The following is a 23,917-nucleotide window of genomic DNA, read 5'->3' as shown; positions in this document are numbered from 1 at the left end:
ACGAGATCAGATGCGGAGCAAACAGAAAGCTTCGGGAAAAGTAGTTTGCAGAAATCTTCCCACTCGCAGACTGTCCACACCTACTACAATGTGGTTTTACTTAAGTACAATGTCAAGAGAAAGAGATACCTTTAGGTTATGACTATGGAAAGCTTTCTTTTTTCCTGTTTAAATAAGGAACTCCAAAGGATCCTGGGAATTATGCAAATGAACCTCACCTAAGCAAAAATGCTGAGCCACCCCGACAAGCCTCTGGCAGCTTTTCATCCTCTTGAATCCCCACCAGACTTCATCATTCATGTAATTTACATACACCTACCATGATGCTTCACTCCTTGCACTCGAACTGGAGGGGAATGAGGATGGGGCTGAGGAGATGGGCAAGAGGTGGGGCAAGAACCCAATACTTGTGTTTTCTTTTTTCTTTTTTAAAAGACTTCATTTTCCTGCATTTCTCTGAACAGCTCTACTAATCTTTAGTGAAAACACACATGACTTGATACAAGCGAGAGCGTAAGTGGTCCCAGACAGAACAAGCTGCAAAGGAATCACAAAGTTATGCTACATTTATAAAGAATAAGCGTGGCGCTTAAGCAGTTTATGAATCTCGACAAACTCCCGAGACTTCATTACCTTTGAGATGCAGCCCGGGACCACAGGCCCCACTCTGTAATATGCTGAATGACGACCAAGGTTTTTAGAGAGAGAAACTGAACCAGACTGAACTGCTTCTTAAAGAACTCGTAAAATTTCTAGCACTGGCAGAACACACTGAAAACGTTTTTAAAAAGAGAGTGAGAGAAGCCACAAAAGAAAAAGACTAAGTTATATAACACATCAGCCCCTCAGACAACAGACAACAGTCTCCAGGGACACAGGGAGGAGTGACAAGCAGAGGGATTTGAGGATGTGACCACCAGCTCTGGAACCTGGCAAACCACAGAATGCTTTCATTGTCTCACTCATAAAATGCAGATTCCCGTACCGTCTTCACAGGGCTAGGGTTAAAAGAAATATTTTTTTCTTGTGCGAGTATAGTGCCTTTTGTGAGATGAGATTTAAGGTTTATTTACTAAAATAGCAGAGGTTGTTCTGTCTAAGTAGGGCCAGACCTCAGAAATCCTGGGAACCTCCTTTAGAACCTATGGGGTAATAATCATCAAAATGATTAAAATCATGTTTTATTTACAAAATACTTCCCTCTAACCAACCTGCTTGTATGATTCCATACTACAGGTGAGTTCCAAAACATTTTGAATGTGCTTATATGAAAGAGAGTCCAGGATAAAATGTGGAGTGAGGGGGGGGGAAAGCAAGTTGTAGAACAATGTGTATGGAATGATCCTAATTTTGCAAAAACAAAAAGGAAAATAGGGATAAGCCATGTCTAGCTGGAAAAGCACCTTAGAGGACACAGGGGTGGACTTCTCCTAGACATTGGTACTGGGAGGGGGATGGAGCCTTTTTTTTCATACTTCTGTAATATTCACAATGGACATGCATCCTTTCATAGTTCAATCAATGTGTTTGTTCAAAAAGATACATGCATCCCAATGTTCATAGCAGCACCTTTCACAATAGCCAAGACATGAAAGCAACCTAAATGTCCATCCACAGAGGAATGGATAAAGAAGATGTGGTACATATATACAATGGAATATTACTCAGCCACAAAAAAAGAACGAAGTAATGCCATTTGCAGCAACGTGGATGGACCTAGAGATGATCATACTAAGTGAAGTAAGTCAGACAGAGAAACACAAATATCATATGATATCACTTACATGTTGAATCTAAAAAAAATGATACAGATGAACTTATTTACAAACCAGAAACAGACTCACAGACATAGAAAACAAACTTATGGTTACCAAAGGGGAAGGGGGTGGGGGAGAGATAAATTAGGAATTTGGGAGTAACATATACACACTACTATATATAAAATAGATTATCATCAAGGACCTACTGTATAGCACAGGGAACTATACTCAATATCTTGTAATAACCTACATGGGAAAAGAATCTGAAAAAGAATGTATATATATATATCTGAATATATATACCTATGAATATATATCTGAATATATATATACGAATATATATCTGACTATATATATCAATCACTTTGCTGTACACCTGAAACTAACACATTGTAAATAAACTATACTTCATAAAAAGATAAATTAAAATTTAAAAAATAAAAAAGCAGAATAAGCATTTAGTGAAAATAATTTAGAAATATCTTAAGAGAAGTATCTTTTTATCACAACTCTTAAATATTAGGATAGGCTTAATTTAATCTATTATTCTGATTCAGCAATTTTAAAAAGTTAAAAAAAAAAAAAGAAAAGAAAAAACACTGGAAACATTTTCCCATCTAGCAGTTGGGAAAACAATCATGTAGCTAGAGATCCTCACTCTTTCCTTCATTCGATCAAATAAACATTTCACAGCTCCTACTGTGTGCTAAGAAATGTTCTAGACATGGGAAGTAGGGGAGTGAACAAAGCCACTGCCATCATGGGGCTTATGTGCCACTGAGTGAGAAGAAAATAAACACACAAGGGCATGCGGATAGATCGTGAGATGGAGTCATGGCAGGGTTTGGAGCCGGGGAGAGACGTGATCTCCCTGGCTGCTTTAATCGTTAGTAGATTAACGGATGCGAGGGCAGAAGCCTGCAGATAAGAGGAGGATTTTGCAATAATTCGGGCCATAACCAGGTGGTGGCAGTGGAGGTGGTGAGAGATGGTCAGATTCTGGATGTTTTAAAGATGGCGCCAATGGCATATGTGACGGACTGGAGGTGAGATGTAAAGGAAGGAAAAGGCAGCAAGAATGACTCCCAGATTTTTTTATCTAAGCAACGAACTGGAAAAATAGACTTGGAATTGATCAAGAAGGAGAAGACTGGGAATGAGTCAGGGTTCTGGGGGGTGGGAGTGGGGAGGAACTGGAGTTTGGACACGTGAAGTTGGAAAAGCCTATTTGTCAGCCAAGTGGAGATGCTGAGGAGGAAACAGACGTGCGTCTGAGGTTCAGAGAGAGGTCCAGGCTGCAGATGTGCACTTGGAGGTTATACTGAAAAAGATATCTTTACAAACATTTTTGCAACATTTTCTCACTGATTTATAGAAAGATTAACTAACCCACTGGATACATCTAACCAAAATCTTTTTTTTTTTTTTTTTTTTTTTTTTTTTGTGGTATGCGGGCCTCTCACTGTTGTGGCCTCTCCCGTTGCGGAGCACAGGCTCCGGACGCTCAGGCTCAGCGGCCATGGCTCACGGGCCCAGCCGCTCCGCGGCATGTGGGATCTTCCCGGACCGGGGCACGAACCCGCGTCCCCCGCATCGGCAGGCGGACTCTCAACCACTGCACCACCAGGGAAGCCCCTAACCAAAATCTTAAGACTACTAGAGTTGGATTTTCTGATTGCTCCTCCAATAAGCTCATTGTTTTTTGTCCAAGTGCTGAGGAAATAAATTAAACTCCAGTACTGGAAGTTATGTGTATAAGAGGTGCTCACTCCATCTAAGTGCGAGAATAGGTCTCAAAAGAGTTAAATGATTCTTCGAACGCCTGCGCCCTAGAAACCTCTCTAGCTAAGTATGTGTATCATTCCTCTGTAACAGATATGCCACCAAACATCTGTGGCACCTAAGAAAATTGCACATTAATTACAACAGTGGCACAAGGATTAACATGCCAACATCTTTAAAAACACCTTTGAACCCAAGACCACCTTGGGATAGACTACACCTGAATTAGGCAAGAACATTACTTCTTTTTTTATCTCTTTTTTTAAAAATTAAGTTTTATTGGAGTATAGTTGCTTTACAATGTTGTGTTAGTTTCTGCTGTACAGCAAAGTGCATCAGCCATACATATATCCCCACTTTCTTGGGTTTCCTTCCCATTTAGGTCACCACAGAGCCTTGAGTTCCCTGTGCTATACAGTAGGTTCTTACTAGTTATCTATCTGATACATAGTGTCTATGGTGTATATATGTCAATCCCAATCTCCCAGTTCATCCCACCCCTCATCCCTTTGCCACCTTGGTAGCCATACGTTTGTTCTCTACGTCTGTGTCTCTATTTCTGCTTTGCAAATAAGATCATACTCTTGATAGTAAAATTGTGCAGACCGTGTTTGCAACGAGCAAGGAATAAGACGGCAAGGCATGTTTCACAGATGTCTTGCAGTGGTTACACAATACTGTCTTTTAGGGCAGCCATGTGCAAAGATCCTCAAATTCTCTAAAAGGGGTCTTTTGTTTATATATAGAAACAACTGAGTGATTTACTGCCAGTTGAGATGCCAAGCGATCATTTTAGTAGTTGGGTCAAAAGTAGGTCTTCAGTTCACCTGCCCTGAACTAGTTTGCTTCCAAAAGAAACAACAGTATGTCCTTTGCAACAGCTACTCATTTGCTAAATTATTTCTTCATATCAGCAGTGATTCCTCAGTCCTGGGAATTTTCTTTCCTTCCCAAAGCCAAAGGTGAGGGACACAGTTGTTGAAGAGCAAAGAGGAAAGCCCCGCCTACATGCGACCTGCTTCAGTGGATGTGATGCTTGGACAGGGGCCCTCCCTGTGGTGCCCACCTAGGGCTAAGCCAGCAGTGCCAGCCCGGTGCCCGCACCCTCTCCTGGGCTCCCTCCTCTCCCCCCTGTGAGGCTCCAAGTCCTGCTCTTGCCATCCCACTCCCTTTGGTGGGAGTCAACGGGAAGAGCACCGCCCGCCATTTGCATATCAGCCCAGGGTACGCAGTGTTCAAACAGCAGCCTCTGAGGGTCTCAGTTTTCTCATCTGTGAAACTGTGGAGCTCCACGATGGTCACAATCCCTCTCGCAGCTCTTTAGCCCTAGAAGCAGACAGCATTTCCAAGGAGGCAGAGCAAGCCCCTCAAACTCCCCTTCCCTTTGTCTGTTGCAGCTGCACATCTGAAAGCTGAACCAGGCAAGGGCTCCTAAGGGATGTGGTGTTTGTGCAAGTGCCTGGATGCATTTAGAGCATTTGCACGCCATCAAGCGCCACCAAAACTAATCGATTAGGCACCACGTGTTCCAAATAAACAGAAAGAACGGAATTCCAGGAGAGCTTCCCGGATGTGAATGCAAATAGAAACACAAACAGAATAAGTCTGTCCCTGTCTTATCTACGACTCAGAGGAGAGCAGCGCTGCCCTGGGGACTCCGAAAGATGCCCAGAGTCCAGATCCTAGGCGTCCTTCTTTCCTTTTGAAAGTATGTAGTAGAAGCTGAAAGAGAAAGGAAAAACTCCCTGCTAAAAAAATCCACTTAACCTAGATGGTTTTCAGTTCAAGCATTATAAACAGGGAGGAACCATTCCATACACTCAAAATGTTTTTCAACACCCAACTGCTAATTAGGATCCCAAATGACTGAAATTATACTAGAGAGTCAGACTAATGCCCCTGAAAATCCCGGCTTGAGTGGCAGTGAAGTCACACCTCCCATCCTCGCCTCAGACACCAGGCGTGAGTCACCTCTGCGACGCCAGCTCTTCCAATTAATGGTGCAGACGCTTCTCACATGCTCGCCCCCAGGTGGCTGACGGGCTGGGGGTGTTATTTGGCTACTTGTAATTCAGTGAGCCTGTCAGGATGATGAAGAGACACGGCCTGTCTTCTCCCCCTCCTCCGATCTGTCAATCCAGTGTCTTCTTCATAAAGGCGAGAGACTCCCAGCCAGTTGCCCGTGGCCTTGATGTTAAGTCAGGATACCCAGAGGATCTGTTGGGAAACTCAACCCCACTGCTGGCGACTGGTCCACCCTCTGCTGATGCCACACTACCAGGGCCTTATCACACGAAACGGTTTCTGCAAAGCTCCGTGCCTTCCACTCGGGGAATGAACATCTGGAGTGTCCAAGGCTTGAAGCTTCTGGACACAGACACTGATGGGGACGCACAGGAATCACGTTCACTCCGCAGCTTTTGAACAGGAGGCCCTGGCGGAGCCCTTAATGGAATCAGACAAAAATATTACACTTGCTGGGAAATTCTTTCCTGTTGCTGACGGCAAGCTGTTTCTTTCAACTGCACTCAGCTTTGTCTCTTTGATCAAGAATGGAAACACAAACCAGTCGGAGTGCGGCCAGAGGATTTCAGCGGCCTCTTGGAATCTCTAGATAAGTTCTTATTGGAAACGAGGGCTTTGGTTTGTGTAAGAAGCCTCCGCAGAGCCTTGTATATATGTCTTTCTAACTTAGGGCACCGAGTCCACTTGAAACTAAGTGCCGCTTTGTTAGAACTCAAAGATACCCTCTGTGTATTTACTGTCAATCCGTGACGCAGAACGAAGCCACGGTTTCAGAGGAAAGTCTGCGTCGAAATCCGTATTGTGGTGTAGAGGTTATTTTTGCTGGGGGAATGATTTCAGTACCTAAAGCAGTGCTTCCCAACCCTGGTTTGACATGCCCCCTCTAGATCCTCACTTATCTCAGCAAGGATCAGCAAAATTCTCAATAAACGTAACTTCACTAAACAACTTTTGTTATAGCTTAATATTTTTATAGTAACTGTATGTTCCACAGAACAGGCCTGTCCAGCTCCTTACAGGCATAGCTGCCTCCTGACTGGCCATGAAGGACCATGGGGCTTGTGGCCGGATGCTTCTGGCCCCTCATCAGAAACGACCTTGGACCAGCCACGCAATCTCCAAGCCTCAGTTTTCTCAACTATCAAGGAGGAAGAATAATCCCTGTCTACGGCAGTTTTATTAGAATTAAATGACCACATAAGTCACTGTGTAGTTACCAATTAATTCTTTCAAGGATTTATTACAAAATGATTGAATCAACTTACCTTGAAACCTCATCTACAAACGGGATGTCTGAGCTTGTGACAGACACTGAGAATGGTTTTCTACCTAAAACCAAACACTTTACCATGTGTAAGAACTATGTTAAACATATTTTCTGCATATAACCTCATTTAGCCCAAATGAAAACCTAGAGGTACATGTTATTATCTGACTTTACAGATGCTGCAAGAGGCTTTATCCACTCTCTGTGATTCCCACCGCTCCTGAATCTGGCTTGGACTGGCTGTGGGAAAACCAAAAGCATTTTTTTTTAAACATCTTTATTGGAGTATAATTGCTTTACAATGGTGTGTTAGTTTCTGCTTTATAACAAAGTGAATCATTTATACATATACATATATCCCCATATCTCTTCCCTCTTGCGTCTCCCTCCCTCCCTATCCCGCCCCTCTAGGTGGTCACAAAGCACCGAGCTGATCACCCTGTGCTAAAAGTATCTTATTTATACACAGCTCTGTCTCTTCTCAGCCTCTTGCCTACCACCCAACCCTGTTCAGGAGAAAACCCCATTCCCTAGAATCAAACTAACCTTCTGGAAAATTTCTAAACAAGAGACTAACACAGACCCTGATTGCAGCTCTCAGAACTGCTACCTGAGCCCACCACAAGCTGGAGGGATTTCCCACTGAGGAACAAGCCCACCTGCTAGACTGCAGCCAGGAACCGCTCTGTGTGCACTGGCCGTCTGCAGGGCTTTGCTCCCAGGTACTCACAGCCGGTTACTTGCCCATCTGCTGGAGGCCGTGCCACCTTACAACTGCTCAATTCTGCGTGATCCATGGACGTGGAATAAACAAAAGTGCAGAACAAAAATGCTTCTACTGTTTCTTTGGCCAACTTTTTCATAAGAGCTTAAACACCAGTTTGTAAGGGGCAGGGAGTTACCAAAAACAGAATGTCTGCTTTTAAAAATCCACCTTGAGCCATGTGAAAATAATCACGGATTAAGTTGAAAAAATCTCCTGCTAAGTTTAACAAGCAAGGCAAAAGATTGAAGTTTGTAAGGAGGAAGGAAACGCAACATTGAATCTGTCATTAAACCGCGGATCTGAATACTTGTGATTAAGATTAATCCTTGACCATCCAAAGCTCCTTAAACATACACATACATCCACACACACACACACAGACTCCCGATAAAGCATGGTAAGAACGAGGATTCTGAAGAGTAAGACAGCGACGAGAAGCAAAGTCCAAAATAGCTACACTTCTCACAAATACATCTAATAAAAGTCACACTACTGAACAGAAATGATGAATGAATAGAGAAGTACTTTCATCTAGAGGAGTGTCAGCTTACGATTAAGTAACCGAAAAGATACAGAATGGGGCTGTATATGCCTTCATACGTCTTGCACCCACCCATCTACCCTCGAAAGAACTAGGCAGGGACACACGGAACGCACGCACATATCTACATGTGATTCAGTGCTCCACCGGCTTGCACACCTAAGCCAGGAGATTCTTGTGCATCTCGGTCACTGGCAACTGGTTTTGATAAAGGTTATTTGCAGATGTGACAGGAAATGCACTGTATCTTGTACAAAGGAGTGATCCAAAGTCCTGTTACTTGTGACACTCTCCTGCCCGTTATACGGCAGAATTGTATGGAAAAGAAAACCAAAGATGGATTTGGGTTTCTCGGTATTCAGAAGGCCCCTGGAACACTGAGGCAGGCAGACCCATAACCATCTGAGCCCCACAAACCCAGCTTCACAGCCCCTGAAACTCCATTTTTCTTTGGCCTCGTCGTGTGCTTGTCTGAACTGCACTGCTACTTTTTAGCCGTCAGGTTTAATAATCAAAAATGCTGACTTACCAAAAACTAGAGAGAAACATCGCATACTGAATAATCTCAGGGATCTGAGGTGTGTTGAACTCGAAATACCAGGAGTATCTATTTGTTTGCATCTGCTGAGGCATGGGGAAACGGTATAATTTTTTAAGACTTTCTTTTACAAAATAACCTAACAGGTGCTTAACCTGCAGGAAAAAAAAAAGGATATGAATGAGATCTTCATCGTGACTGTGGATCGCAGTGTGAAGGTGATCTTCTAAGTATAATAATTTCTTGCCAATGGCTTCACATTTTTCTCCAAGTTCTGCCGAAAGGACGTAAGATTCCTGGCCAGAGAAAAAGAAAAAGATCACTCATAAACTACAGAGTTTTTCAGGGCTGTGAACACATCTGTGATTTATCCAATGGTCCACAAAGGGAAGACTCCCCTACAGAGCTGCACCAGCTCCTGCACCCCATTAGAATCATGCCGGAACCTCTGTCTCCCCTGGAGGTCGTTCTTGAGAATGACAATTTCAGGTTTTTACCGAATGATAAGCTGTGTCTACATAGCTCCACAGCTGACCTCCCTCATCCGGTCATTTCAAAGACCTATTTCCAGTACATCAACCCCTAAAGTGGATTTATCAAAGGGGAAGCCTGGGTCTTCAAGCCGCATCCATGGGCAAACTCACACTAAAATAGGAATGCTAACCAAAGAGGGACTGGGCAAGTCACGAGAGCAACTGAGCTGACCTGTGAGAACAAAGAGATGCTCCTCTAGGGGTACAGGAATCTAATAGGACACTGAACGTTGTTCGCATGCTGTCACAGTCCCTGAAAGCTAGAATATTGAGGAGACTTTAAATGCCACGAGGCGTGTGTTATATGTACAGCTGCTGCCACTGCCAGCATAGGTATTGATTTTCCCTCTCCCTCACCAGAGCGTAAGCCCCATAAAAGCAGGAAGAATGAATGTCAAGCCCCGTAAGAGCCCAGGCAATGATGTCTTGCTAGCTGCTGGGTCCAGAGCTCCTGGCACAGTGTCAGACACATGGTAGGCAAATGGCATTCATTTGTTCCGTGAATGAGTAGCCAAGTCTGGGAGCCCCCTCCTTCTCAAGTGTTTCCCCCTCGTACTTGTATTCTACACATGAACCAGCAGAGAGCCTTCTTTATGTCACTTTCCTGTACAAAAACACCACATGGAGAACAGTATAGAGGTTCCTTTAAAAACTAAAAATAGAGTTACTGTATGATCCAGCAATCCCACTCCTGGGTACATATCTGGAGAAAACTCTTAATTCGAAAAGAAACACACACCCCTATGTTCACAGCAGCACCATTCACAATAGCCAAGACATGGAAGCAACCTAAGTGTCCATCCACAGAGGAATGGATAAAGAAGATGTGGTACATATATACAATAGAACCTTACTCAGCCATAAAAAAGAATGAAATAATGCCGTTTGCAGCTACATGGATGGACCTAGAGATGATCACACGAAGTGAAGTAAGTCAGACAGAGAAAGATAAATATCACAAGATATCACTTATATGTGGAATCTAAAATATGACACGAACTTATCTATGAAACAGAAACAGACTCACAGACATAGAAAACAAACATGGTTACCAAAGGGGAAAGGGAGGGGGAGATAAATTAGGAGTGTGCGATTAACATATACACACTACTATGTATAAAATAGATACACAACAAGGACCTACTGTATAGCACAGGGAACTATATTCAATGTCTTATAATAACCTATAATGGAAAATAATCTGAAAAAGAATATATATATGTGTGTGTGTATATCTATATCTATATCTATATATATCTGAATCACTTTGCTGCACACCTGAAACTAACACAACATTGTAAAGTAACTATATTTCAATTTAGAAAAGCCACCGCAGAGCAGAGTCGGAACCCTGCCCTCCTACAACCTGGTGCTAGGCCCACACTTCATTCCGTGCCCTCTGTTCTCTTATGTACCACCAAACCTGTGCCACCTGGAACGGACCCCACTGCCTTCCGTCACATGAGTCTTCCTGCCTGTGCCCCCTCCTCCAACTGTGTCTGAACCCCAGCGGTTCCTCCAAGGCCCCAAACAGTGCTTCCACCTGTAGCACAGATTCTGACATGCGTCAGTTTCTCACAAGTGATTGTAAACTCCCTGTGGGCAGGGCCTCAGGGTAATGCCTGGCATCTAGAGGGCCATGGATTTTTAAAAGAAAAGAATAAACAATGTCAAGAGAATAAGGAAAGAAAAGAGAGAATCTTAGAATAAAGGTAAAGGAAAAAAGCAGCACTGTGCTTGGCGAGATAAGCCAGACAGAGAAAGACAAATACTGTATGATGTCACTTATATGTGGAACCTAAAAAAACTGAACTTGTAGAAACAGAGAGTAGAGCAGTGGTCGCCAGGGCCTGGGGGTAGGGGAGTTGGAGAAAGGATGTTAAGAGTATGAACTTGCAGTTAGAAGATGAATAAATTCTGGAGATCTAATGCACAGCTGAGTGATTATAGTCAACAATACTGAATTACATACTTAAAAAATGCTAAGAGGGCTTCCCCGGTGGCGCAGTGGTTGAGAGTCCGCCTGCCGATGCAGGGGACACGGGTTCGTGCCCCGGTCCGGGAAAATCCCACATGCCATGAAGCGGCTGGGCCCGTGAGCCATGGCCACTGAGCCTGCACGTCTGGAGCCTGTGCTCCGCAACGGAAGAGGCCACAACAGTGAGAGGCCCGCATACTGCAAAAAAAAAAAAAAAAAATGCTAAGAGACTAGATTTTTTTTTTATTGGAGTATAATTGCTTTACAGTGTTGTGTTAGTTTCTGCCACACAGTGAAGTGAATCAGCCATACGCATACACACATCCCCTCCCTCTTGGACCTCCTTCCCCCCACCATCCCACCCAACTAGGCCATCACAGAGCACCAAGCTGAGCTCCCTGTGCTACACAGCAGGTTCCTACTAGCTATCTATTTTCCACATGGTAGCGTATTTATGTCAAACCTAATGTTCTCACCACAAAAAAGAAATGATAAGTATGTGTCGTGACAGAGGTGTTAGCTAAAGCTACAGTGGTCGTCAATTGCAATATATAAACGTATCAAATCAACACGATGTACACCCTAACTTACACAGTGTTATATGTCAGTTATATCTCAATAAAAATATAATAAATAAACATGCAGCAAAAAGTGAGCTCGGAATTGAAAAGTAACCAAATGCAAAAGTAATATTTTCCCATCTAATGGTGAAAGTCTTAGAAGGCATACTAAAAAGAATTTTGCATAGGAAAAACAATTAAGATAGATATTCAGATTAAACTGCAGAGTTACTACAAAAACTACAATTAATGCCCAGCAAAAGCAACAAAATCCCCAGGTGTGGTGATATTTAGAAAGTCCTTAGAGGCCGTGAGTTATATAATATTATAATTGGAGTCCAAGAATAACCATTTAACCCAGATATGTGATTTAACATTCACTATACCAACTCCAGAATGCCCTAAAGTTTATATCCCAAATGGTCAACTACATCAGAAGAAAACAGCGCTGATTGGAACTACCCATAACTACCGTAAATATTCAAGAAGTCTAATAAGCTACAAAAAAATGTATGTACAAAAGAATTCTAGTGACAACAACATAAGATTTTGCAAACAAATGGACACAATTACACAAGAAGGCATGTGAAGCGTACTTGAAGGTTTGTTCAGAACTGACCATAGCAGTGATGATGAGAAAACAGCAAATACATAAAAATCACATATACATATATATTTTACTGATCCTAAAAGTAGTAACATTATCATTCAAAGATGCAGAATTATGGAGTAGACAAATTACATGGAAGTTAAGACAATGGGCAATGAGTAACGCCACAGTCACGCATGAACTAAATGAGACATGAAGAAAGAGAACATCTGGAGAAAAATGATTGACAGCAGTGAAACCACAAGTCATACACGAAGGAAAAAAATACAGTGTTCGTGGGAAAATATATATGACTGAGAATACACTTAAAAGAGACAAAAAAGCATAGAAACAGAACGTGGAACCGAGGAATGTAAAACACTCTTCGATGGAATCAAATGATTCAATCCTGATCTTAAGTCTAAAACAAATAGAAATCTAAGCTGAATTAAATCCATTTAAAATATGTCTTTACATCTTCCTCCAAACACATAATCCCCACCTATTTTCCTTTTAAAATTATGTACAAATTGATAGTGATTGTATGAATTCGGGAAAGTAATTTAAGACCATGTAGCAAAACTTTAACTGTTTATACTCTATGATCCAATATTCCCCTTTCTGGAATCTATCAAAAAGAAAATTTATATATTTAAATTTAAATAATTTTTATTAATCATTTTAAATAAATATAGAAAAATGTCTATCATATATGTTAAATAATAATTTATTATTTTAGTAATGCAAAAGTAATTGCATTGAGTACAAGAAAGAGGAAATAACATAAATGTCCAATGATAAAGGGGACAGTTAAAATAGGTCCTGGTATATTCAATTTGTATTTAGCCATTAAAACCATTTTAATACAAGAATATTTAATGATGAGGAAATACTCAAACAGGCAAAGCACTAAAATATTCACAATTATTTGAAGGGGCAGCATTATAGCACATTTTTCTTTTCTTTTCTATACGTTGTTGTATTTTCCACATCTCTGAAAAATAATAAAGAAAAAAGTTACTAAGAACACTAACTCAAGCCATAATGGAAAAGTATGGAAGAAATACAACTGAATATTTTTAAAAAACAATTTTGAAGATTAAAAAGCACAAGACATAGAAAACAAACCTATGGTTACCAAAGGAGAAGGGGGGATAAATTAGGAGTATGCAATTAACAGATACAAACTACTCTACATAAAACAGATAACCAACAAGGACCTACTGTAGAGCACAGGGAACTCTGCTGAATATCTTATAATAACCTATAATGGAAAATGTTTTATATATAACTGAATCATTTTGCTGTATACCTGAAACTAACACAACACTGTAAATCAACTATACCTCAACAAGAAAATAAAGACTAAAAAGCGCAAAGAGGCGTAAGGAAACAAACTCAGCGAGATCAAGGTTCTCTGACAGTAACAGAAGATCTGATTGGCATTCTCTCGTAGGGCTGCTCCTCCAGGTTACAGAATCCCCATCAAGTTCCTGCACAAACCACTACGGACAGATGCTGATCCTGTATTGAAAGGATACCGAGTGTGACCTGGGTGAGTATTATTTGAGTGGTTTATGGCTTTACCATAATGCTCTCACAGGGAATCTTGGGAATGACATTAGTTTAAGACCTAAACTGAGAAGTGACAGCCGATGAGAGGGCAGATTTACATATTTTATCAATCTGATGAAAAATTCCACTCCATCCAAAGAAATCCCATCTGTCCACAGAGGGCAGGACTGGACCAGAGTCACGAGCATCAGGCGGACAAAGTTGTAGAGGTCCTGCCTGTGAACCCTACCCTGGAGCGGCCAGGCAGAGCTTCATTGTCATTTCCATGCTGTGCCCAGGCATGACGGAGTGTGTGTCCAGCCACAGCAGTATGGCCTTCAGAACCTTTCCTCTCTGCTGTCAAGAGACAGTTTATTACTTCTCCCCCTTGAACATGGCTGGGCCTTTAAGGATCCTCCGATGAAAAGAACACGGTAGAGGTGACATGCCTGACTTCCAAGGCTAGATCATAATAGTTGATATGTCTCTCAGATCACTTGCCCTGGAACCCAGTCTCCATGTTGTGAGGAAGCCCAAGGAAGCCCAAGCCACCTGGACAGGCCAGGTGTAGGCCTCTGGTTGAGAGCCCCAACTAAGGACCCAGCCAACAGCCACGTACGGGAGGAACTGAGCCTTCAGACAATTCCAGGCTCCACCTTCAAGCTATCCAGCGAACACTCAGACATTACGGGGCAGACAACCCTCCCCACGGATTCATGCCTATAATAAATGTTTTTTTTAAGTCACTGAGTTGGGGGTGATTTGTTATGCAGCCATAGTAGCTAAAACAGCAGGATACATGGGTATACCCCACACAGGAGCCTGCCTGGATGGACAGGACCTTTGCAAACGCTAGCAGGAAGTACTCCCTCACCAGTCCCTAGACCAACCGGATCTTGAAGTTCACTAAAGTGCTAATGCTCTGACTTGTCTCGGGGTGGGCAGCCAGCTGAGAACTGTGGCTATGAGGCCGAGAAGTGCGAGAAAGAGATTTCAATGAGTGGCCAGCGCTGTTGGTCACTGGTCCCCAGATCCCTGGCTCCTGGTCGAATGTGCAGGAGCAGATTCTGGACACCATATTTGCTTAGCATGTAACCAAGGGGACCTTGCTTCCTTCTAGCTTTGGGGAAAATGACTCTTTAGTGGACACGGCACATCACAAGAGGCAGAAGGGTAAGACACGAGTGAATTCCTGTCTCGGGATCTCACACCCCCCCTTGGGGGCACACTCACTGCCTGGGATGAAGGACGAAATCGCCGCCCTATTTAAATGATTGCATCCTCCTGGGAATATGAGTCTCTGTGTGTGTGTGTGTGTGTGTGTGTGTGTGTGTGTGTGCGCGCTACAGTCAACCGGGATGGCAGGTCTCTTCAGGAAGCATAAAGCCTGTTACCACTGGTTTCTCTCTTGCTGTGAGAACACTTTTCTCAAGTGTGTCCTTTTAAGCCAGTGGGTTTTAGGCTCACTCTGCAGAGAACCCCCTGGCAGGAAAGCAGAGAGCTTTACTGTCAATTCTACCCCAGTCTCTCATTTTATCCATATTATTTGTCTAAGCCAGAGTGGAAAGTTAAAAATAAAAAGGGAAATAGGAGCTACTGAAGGGCTTTTGTTTGCGTGTTTAACAGAAAGGAAACTTCTTTTCAAAAAACTTGTCCTTCAATAGATCTTCAGAAACAGCGGCATTTCTCTTTAAGCCAAAATAGTGACCTGTAAGTCAGGTGCACTGCTCTGGAGGCCCCAGCTTGGGATGTAACTGCAAGAAAGTGGAGCCCCTCATTTTCGCTCCCACCTGTTTCCCAGGACGTCAAATGCCAGCATTTACAAAGGGCCACCTCAGTCAGGGCTGCTAAGAATGTCACGAGCCCACCCCTGCACACCTTCACACCTAGAAGCAGAGGGAATTGGAGCTGGCGGGGGGCTAGGAACCTCAGCCCCATCTAGTTGAGTTCCCCCTTATACACACACTGAAGGCGTCTCCAAGAGTCCTGTGACTTGCTGAAGGTCACACAAGGGGACAGTGGTGGGTTGGGGTCCAAGATGCAGGTCTCCCCACATCTAGCCAGCTCTTTCTTCTGGATCTGACTTGTGGGGGGAAACACAGAAAGGGATCTGCGTTGGGCTGGCCCAGGGTGGGAATGAGGGGGCTACAAAGTGATGACAGAAAGAAATCAGAGAAGCAAACGGCACCTGAAGATGTCTCTTCTCCTCCCTTTCCTCCCTCAGAACTCTGCAAAGTCTGCTCTGATTCCCAGAAGGCTCACCCTCACCCAGTTAGGTGGTCCCTCCACGACTTGGATACACATCACCTAGAAGTGGCGATTATGGTAACCAGGACAACGTGGGATGCAGTGATGAGCGAGGGACCTTTGGTCCCCATGCCCATGAAACACAAGGCTGGAAGCAGAAGACAGCAGGGGAGTGTCACTTGGGAAGGACCGTGAGTTTCTTCTTTCTGAATAAGAATATGACAGCTTTGACTGCCCATCGTTCGCATTGCCTTGCTAGATTCCCAGTGAACATTCTCTGAACCACATCCAGCAGCTCTTCATGCACGCGGCTCTTCTCAGCGTGAAATTGGTAACGTTTGCTTTCACTTTATTATTTAATTAAATGTGGCAAAAAAAAAAAAAAACCCTACATCACTACATGACGGATACTCGAAAATTAAAATATCACCCACTACAAAGTCATTGGTATTCGTAGCTGAAATGGAGTTTTGTAGGATTTGCAAGACCGAATGGACAAAGTACAGGTTGTTCGGCATTTCAAAGTGGCTTTGAAAACCCTCCAGTCATTCGTCCCATCAGGCAGTCTTTGCAGCCATTCAGATTATTACTTTTTCTTTCTATACATCCATTCCATCGTTTAGCCCTAGGAGTAACTATTTTCCCCGTGCGCCAGAATGAAAGAAGCAGTACCGGGAAAAAGGCCTCTTAAGGAGCCTTTCTTCCCTCCTCGGCCTGGCTAATGCTCCCTCTATCTTCCCTCCAGGTAGGCTCCTGGATCCCTGAATCTCCTACCACCTCAACTCTGCTAGGAGTGTTCCTCCAGCACCACGAACAGAACTTCTTCCGCACGTATATACCTGCCTGTCTCCCCAGCTACACGGTAGCAGAATGCGGTCCTGCCATCCCTGGAGCTCCAGTGCCACCTGCCTAGTTCTCAAAAGATGCTCAGGACACATTTGTCAACGCAAGGAATGGAGAATTCTTTTTCGCCACGTCTCGAGGAAGCGATGCTGTTTCTCAGCCTGCCTTAGCCAAGGCCGCCTCTCACCAAGTGTGAAGAGCCTGGCAGAGACAGTAAGACCTCTCTGAACAGCTCCTTTCTCTGGAGGCAGCCAAGAGCAGCCTCGCCTGGGGTAATTCCTTGCCTCTAGGGCAGCCGGCGGGTCCCAGGCGCCTGCCCCAGCCCTTCCACACAAACACGCCTTTTATCGGCCTCAGGAAGAGCCCTAAATCTTCCATACCGTCCCTTCACACATGTCTGATTTGGTAGCCCTAACTCGGTCAGACAATATTTCAAAGAGAATTTGCTTAACTCACCTCATGTTCAGAACCCGTAGACTTTTGAGCGTTTGGGCAGAAATTTTCAGCTGTGTTGAATTAGACCTGATGTCAAATTTCTGTCCTGCTCACCAAACTCGGGAAGCGTGATTTAAAAGAGAAAATAGGATTTCCTTTGTTGGGAAGGATTTTCTCATTAAAATGACTTTCTAAAAACATTTATCTAGAAAAGTCTATACTCAGATCCAAAAATGCATTCAGTTGCTATGCTGAGCAGATGCCTGCACACACTGGTGAAAACCACAGTCACAGACTCTGGGGCCAGGCTCAGCAAGGAGTTTTTTACTTAGTGATTTTCCCATAAACAAGACTATGCCCTTGCCTATGAAATTTGGAAAATATCAACATTGAAAGTTTTAAAACTGGAGGACATATTGAAGCTCCCTACCAAGGGTAGGGAATATATTATATTATAATAATAATTGTTTTGATAAGAACGAGTATCTGGTGAAAACATCTCACCTAGTTACATCCAGAGTGATAAGGAAATTATATATATATAATTTTTTTTTTCCCGAATAGAAAATGTATTTGGAATAGAAACTGTTTGGGTTAAACTGCTAGTCAGGCAGGTACTGCTGTGGCTACCAACTTTACTTATGAAAGGCTACCACACCTAACAAAGCAACACTTTCAGAAATGTTATTCGTCAGCGGTGACCTGCCACACGTTTGAGCAGACTGGCTCCACCTTGGGTTAAGTCATTGCATCAAGAACACTGAAGTGGCTCGTGTTTTAAAATGTTGTCAAAAGTAGTTCTAAAGGCAGAGGCAGTACGATGTCTGGAATGACATCAAGTAGTAGAACGAGAAAAGCCTGATAACTGAAGTAAGAAGTCTTGCTATGATTTAAAAATTAATCTGAGGAAATCAACAAGTACCCTTCGGGTCTATATATCATGTGGGAAATGCACTGTGCTGGGTGCTGTGCTTAAGGAACCCGTCAGTACAGACGAATGGATAAACAAGATGTGGTACATATATACAATGGAGTATTACTCAGCCATGAAAAAGAATGAAATAAGGCCATTTGCAGCAACAAGGATGGACCTAGAGACTGTCATACTAAGTAAAGTCAGATAGAGAAAGACAAATACCATGTGATATCACTTATATGTGGAATCTAAAAAAATGATACAAATGAACTTATTTACAAAACAGAAACAGACTCACAGACATAGAGAAAAAACTTATAGTTATCAAAGGGGAAGGAGGGGAGGACGGATAAATTATGAGTTTGGGATTAACATATATACACTACTATATAAAGCGAGAAAGAGGCATGGACATATATACACTACCAAACATAAGGTAGATAGCTAGTGGGAAGAAGCCGCATAGCACAGGGAGATCCGCTCGGTGCTTTGTGACCGCCTGGAAGGGTGGGATAGGGAGGGTGGGAGGGAGGCAGACGCAAGAGGGAAGAGATACGGGAACATAGGTATATGTATAACTGATTCTCTTTGTTATAAAGCAGAAACTAACACACCATTGTAAAGCAATTATACCCCAATAAAGATGTTAAAAAATAAATAAAATAAAATAAAATAGATAAACAACAAGGACCTACTGTATAGCACAGGGAACTCTACTCAATATCTTATAATAACCTATAATGGAAAAGAATCTGAAAAAATATATATATATATAACTGAATCACTGTGTTGTATACCTGAAACATTGTAAATCACCTATTCTTCAATTTAAAAAAAAAAGAAAAAAAAGAACTTGTCAATAGTTCCCATGCTTGCCAGGACCCATGTTCCCATGCTTCCCTGTGGTGTAAGGGAAGGTCCCCACCTTGGACATCCCACTCTGTGTCCAACTACCCTGCTCGGATCCTTATTTTCCTTGGTCGTGTAATAAGGAATCAGCAATAGTTGCCTATCCCTAAAAATGTCTAATTCCTGCAATGAAATTCACAGGCTACATCATAAAGAAAGGACAGGTGACGGAGCAGTCTGCATTTACAGACTGCTGAGCCATAGAAATACTTAAGTTTAAAAATCAATTAAAATCCCTGCATGCGCACATACATCCTTACCCACCAAAGACGCGGCTTGAGCCTCAAGATGTTTGTTCTGTGGTTAAGGTTCATTCCCTCTCCTATAGCTTGAGGTAAACCAGATGTGATTACCACCATCCGTGAGCTTAGCTGATGCATTAAAGCATTTCCTTAGTTCGCTATTAAAATCACAGCCTTAAATATGTTTCTCTGGGCTGTTTTCCAAAATATTTGCTTGGCAAATACATTCCAGAAATGTTATATGGTTTTCCCTTTTTTTAATTGCCCACATAAAGAATATTTACCTCAAACTCCTGTCCAATACCACAAAGAGTATCTTTCACATCTATTTGAAATAGCTTTTGTAAGTATGCGTGTTTTCACATAAATGCTGAGTTCTGCAGTCATAATGTAATGCCAATAAGCAGAGAGGCACACATTAAGACACTAACGGTACATCATTACTACTCCATATAATACAAGTATTCATCCAACTATTCAAATTATATGGTTACACCCTCAGTAAGTGGGCATTTTTTTTTAAAGGCATCCAGATGTTGTCAGTGGTAAGGAAAGCATCCGAAATATTTAGATGTCTTTAGATCAGAACGAGCAATGAATTGTCTTCAAGTATCTGCACGCTTATTACAAAGAAAAGTTCTGAAGCATTAACAGAACCAAGGATATGGATGAAAGAAGAAATGGCCTGATAATTCATGTATGCTCATCGGCCTGTGGTTTCTAGTTCACGTGAAGGGCGAGCTTCAGAAAGCTGTATTTCCTATTCCATGATCACGTGAGAGAATTTGGTCTGCTTCCGTTTCACACCAATGTTGTGTAAGGCCAAACTCTGTTAGAATCTTCGGAGGAAAAATCTATTTGTAAATGAGATTCACAGCATCAGCAAATACCTAAACAGTCTCTATTTAGCACAAGGGTTCGGATTCTGGGGATAGTGACATCAAACCCTAAGACCTTTTTGTATGAGGAAATGAAGACAGAACACCTTTGGGGGCACTGCATTTCAGGGGATGTGCCCTGCCAACGGCCTGTTGCTCAGAAATACTGAACTACAAGGAGGACAGAATCAAATACCAACTTTCATCTGTGTTCATCTTAGATTAAAATTTTTTTGAATTTCTAAATGCTTTTTGTGAACTATGCAACTATGAGATGACTAGAATGACTGCTTTTAACAGACTGTTAGTTCACTTTCCAGAAAAGCCTGGATTAAACATCTCTCAGCTACTCAAAGGAAAACACTGCATATTCGTTAGACCAGCCGCCTGTGCTGTAAGTACCATAACTCAATCCTCACCAGCCAGCCGGTGACCAGCCTCTATCCACCCCTCAGTGTTCATCAATGAGTGACAAGGAATTTCCAAGGTGAAGGAGGCTCCGAGGGCCCCGAGGCTGTCTTCTTCAGAAGCACAGAACTATTTTTAATTAGTGGAAGAAGTCACAGTTAGGCCCTGGAGCAAAGAAAGTGGTTTCGTAATTTTCCAAAAGCAGGGAAAGCAGCGGATCCGAGGCACCCATTTAGTCTCCTTGGGCAGGAGGCTGGCAAGCTAACATTAATTAACTGAGAGAACCGGCATGAACCAGTTAACTGAAGGCCCAGAAGCCTCTTCTTCCCACCTGCCAGGTGTCCTGGACTCTGCTCCTCCGCCCCCCCCCCATCAAAGGCAGGGGCCAAGGCCAGGGCCGGGACGTAGCCTGTGAGCCTGCCAACTTCCGATCCTATTGGTGGAGCTGTTTCTAAACCTACTGATGCCCAGTTGCACTTAAATTAATTACATAATTAAAATAAATACTATGTAAAGCAATGAAATGTTAGTGGGAAAAGAAGGGGAGTTCTTGTCTCTACATAAACCAAGTTGAAAACCTTGGGAAAACTCAACAATATTTAAGAGAGGGAGAGAGAGGGGGAAACTGAGGACTGTTTTGCAAGTGTTCTTGAAATTTCCAGTCCTCTTTAAAGGAATGCAAACTGGTAGTTGTAGATGGTGCATTATTGGTGAGGGTTCTGCAAGAACGGCCACGGGAAAAGCCATTCAGGAAGACCTATACAAACAAAAAGCCTTGGTCTTATAGCAAGCTTAAAAAAAGAAAGTTTAAAATGCACATGTATCATTTTTTATGATTCTCTGGCTTTTTCATTAATCAACCAATTACCAATCCTGATGGCAGCCTGATTGCTTCTACTGCTCTACTCTTGGGCTAAGGAGGATGGATTTGCAACACGAAATACTAAATTGTAGAGAAGGTGGAATTTCTCTTCACACCCAAGCTTTTTGCTTTCTTCCCAGAGACAAAAAGAGTAAAAGCAGCTGATGAGCGAGTGAGCAGTCCTCCCCACCCCCGGGGGTTGTCTCATAAGTTCCAAGGTGTAAGAACGATCAAGACGTGTAGTTCAGGACCTGCTCTTTCAACCCCGCTTCGCTGGGGGGGCTGCTGCCCCTCTGAGAGCTCAAGGGAGCCGGGAAGTGAGAGCAAAGAGAGAGAATCAGGTCTGCATCTGTCAGGACCAAAGATGAAGCCCTTTGACCACTTCAGGTGTTTCTAGAATTAGAAACCAGTTTAAGATGGTGAGGACACACATCTTCACCCCAGATCCATTTTCCCAGCTTTCTTTTCTTGTGAAATGGAGTAAAAAGGAATTGGGAGACATCAACAATCATTTCTGGAGACCCATCTAATAAATAAAACTGGAAATCAACTAGACTTCCATAAAAAAATAAAAATGAAAAACATAAAGCTACCCTGTGTCTTATTGCTAATTCCTTTCACCGCAGACATCTTAACCCTGGCTACTCAAATCCTGCATGAGATGGCTCAAAGCTGCTGGGTCTTTTTTTGGCCTCTTTGAGCCTCTTTGGTGGCAGCTACTGGCTGGGAAAGGAAGCAGCTGGAGGCTGGGAGGGTGACGCTGTCCGGGGGAACTCTGCGGGAGGGGAGCCCACTCTGTAGTAAAAACAGAAAGCACCCCAGCAGCGCAGGCTGCAGACAGGAAAGAGACAATTACGCAGGTATAATGGCCAGTACAGCGAGTACAAAAGAGCAACTTCAGAGCAGAGGAAGCTAGCTCACTGATTTCCCCAGCTCCTGTCTGGCCCCCATGCAATTTCTGTAATGTCTATAAAGCAGAGGCAAGGGCACCTGATCGTTTCCAGGGTCTGAGAAAAGGCTTGCAGGAGAGCTGTAATGAAACTGAAAAAGAAGAGGGCTCTCACCATTGGGGAAGCGCAAGAGAAAACTGGCCCTTCGCCCTGTGGCTGACTTCCTCGGTAACAAAGCTCCCAGCAAATTACTATGCCTTAATGGGCCCAGCTGTAAAATGGGGAAAATGGTGCTGAGAAGCCCGGTGGGACCCTAAACACAGCAAAATCTTTCATTAATGACGAAGCACTTGTTATAACCAGCGCAATCAAAATGCACGCACCCACGTGGGGCAGACGCGCACAGGGAAGGCTTTGAAAATCCATCTCCCTGTGGACCTTCCTAAGAAGTCAGCAATTTTTCATGGAAGATTCGGGTTAAAAAGAAATTGACTGCCTTCGGGGCATCATATGCTTCAGTAGAGAAACCCGGGCAGGGTGGCCAGACCCAGCAGGGAGTTCCACAGCCAAACCAGCTCACAGCTGCAAAGCAAACAGACACTGTAGCCAGGGGATAAATACACAAGGACCCAGCCTTCAATGACTCCCTAGAAACCGAGGCAGGAAAACAAAAACACCTTCCGAATGAGACCCTTGGTTACAGTTTGCGCCTTCAGTAGCCTGAGATCGGCCATCCAAATACAAACACGACTTTTCCTTTATTAAGCCTTTCTTTTCTTGAATATCTTCCACTGATTCATTGCTCAGCGCTGCTTCTTAATAAAGGAAGCAAGGTATATTATTTTTAAAAGGTCTTAGAGATTCTTGTGACTGCCGGAAAGAGTGATAAACACACACACAAAACATTATTTAAGCCTCTACTATGTACGTATCGCTCACTTTTTTTTCAAATTGGGATATAGTTGCTTTACAATGTTGTGTTAGTTTCTGCTGTACAATGAAGCGAATCAGCTGTACCGATACATATATCCCCTCCCTCCCACCCCACGCCCACCATCTAGGTCATCACAGAGCACCGAGCTGAACTCCCCGAGCTATACAGCAGGTTCCCACTAGCTATCTGTTTTACACATGGTAGTGTATTTATGTCAATTTCAATCTCCCAATTCGTCCCACCATCCCCTTCCCCGCTGTGTCCACATGTCCGTTCTCAACGTCTGTGTCTCTATTCCTGCCCTGCAAGTAAGCTCATCTGTACCATTTTTCTAGATTCTCCATATATGCGTTAATATCCCTTTAGATGCTATTTTATTTAAATCTTCACAGCCGCCTCATGAGATAGTTTTCATTATCCTCATTTTTTGTTTTGTTTGTTTTTTTTAGCAGATAAGGGA

At 43.0% G+C, this 23,917-nt stretch overlaps 1 protein-coding gene across 1 annotated transcript in view; it reads right to left on the bottom strand.

Annotated features, from left to right (window-relative positions):
• DISC1 (DISC1 scaffold protein) overlaps positions 1-23,917 on the bottom strand; it is a gene marked incomplete at both ends in the record, with an annotated part of 341,831 nt that overhangs the window by 1,200 nt on the left and 316,714 nt on the right. The window contains one exon of the mRNA XM_082673688.1: positions 8,835-8,975. Within this exon, the coding sequence (XP_082529814.1) occupies positions 8,835-8,975 (141 nt within the window). The remainder of the gene's footprint in view (positions 1-8,834; positions 8,976-23,917) is intronic.

Source organism: Grampus griseus (genome assembly GCF_964374135.1).
Source record: "Grampus griseus genome assembly, chromosome: 16".
NCBI classification, from domain to species: Eukaryota; Metazoa; Chordata; class Mammalia; order Artiodactyla; family Delphinidae; genus Grampus; species Grampus griseus.
This window is presented reverse-complemented; position numbering and strand designations above follow the sequence as displayed.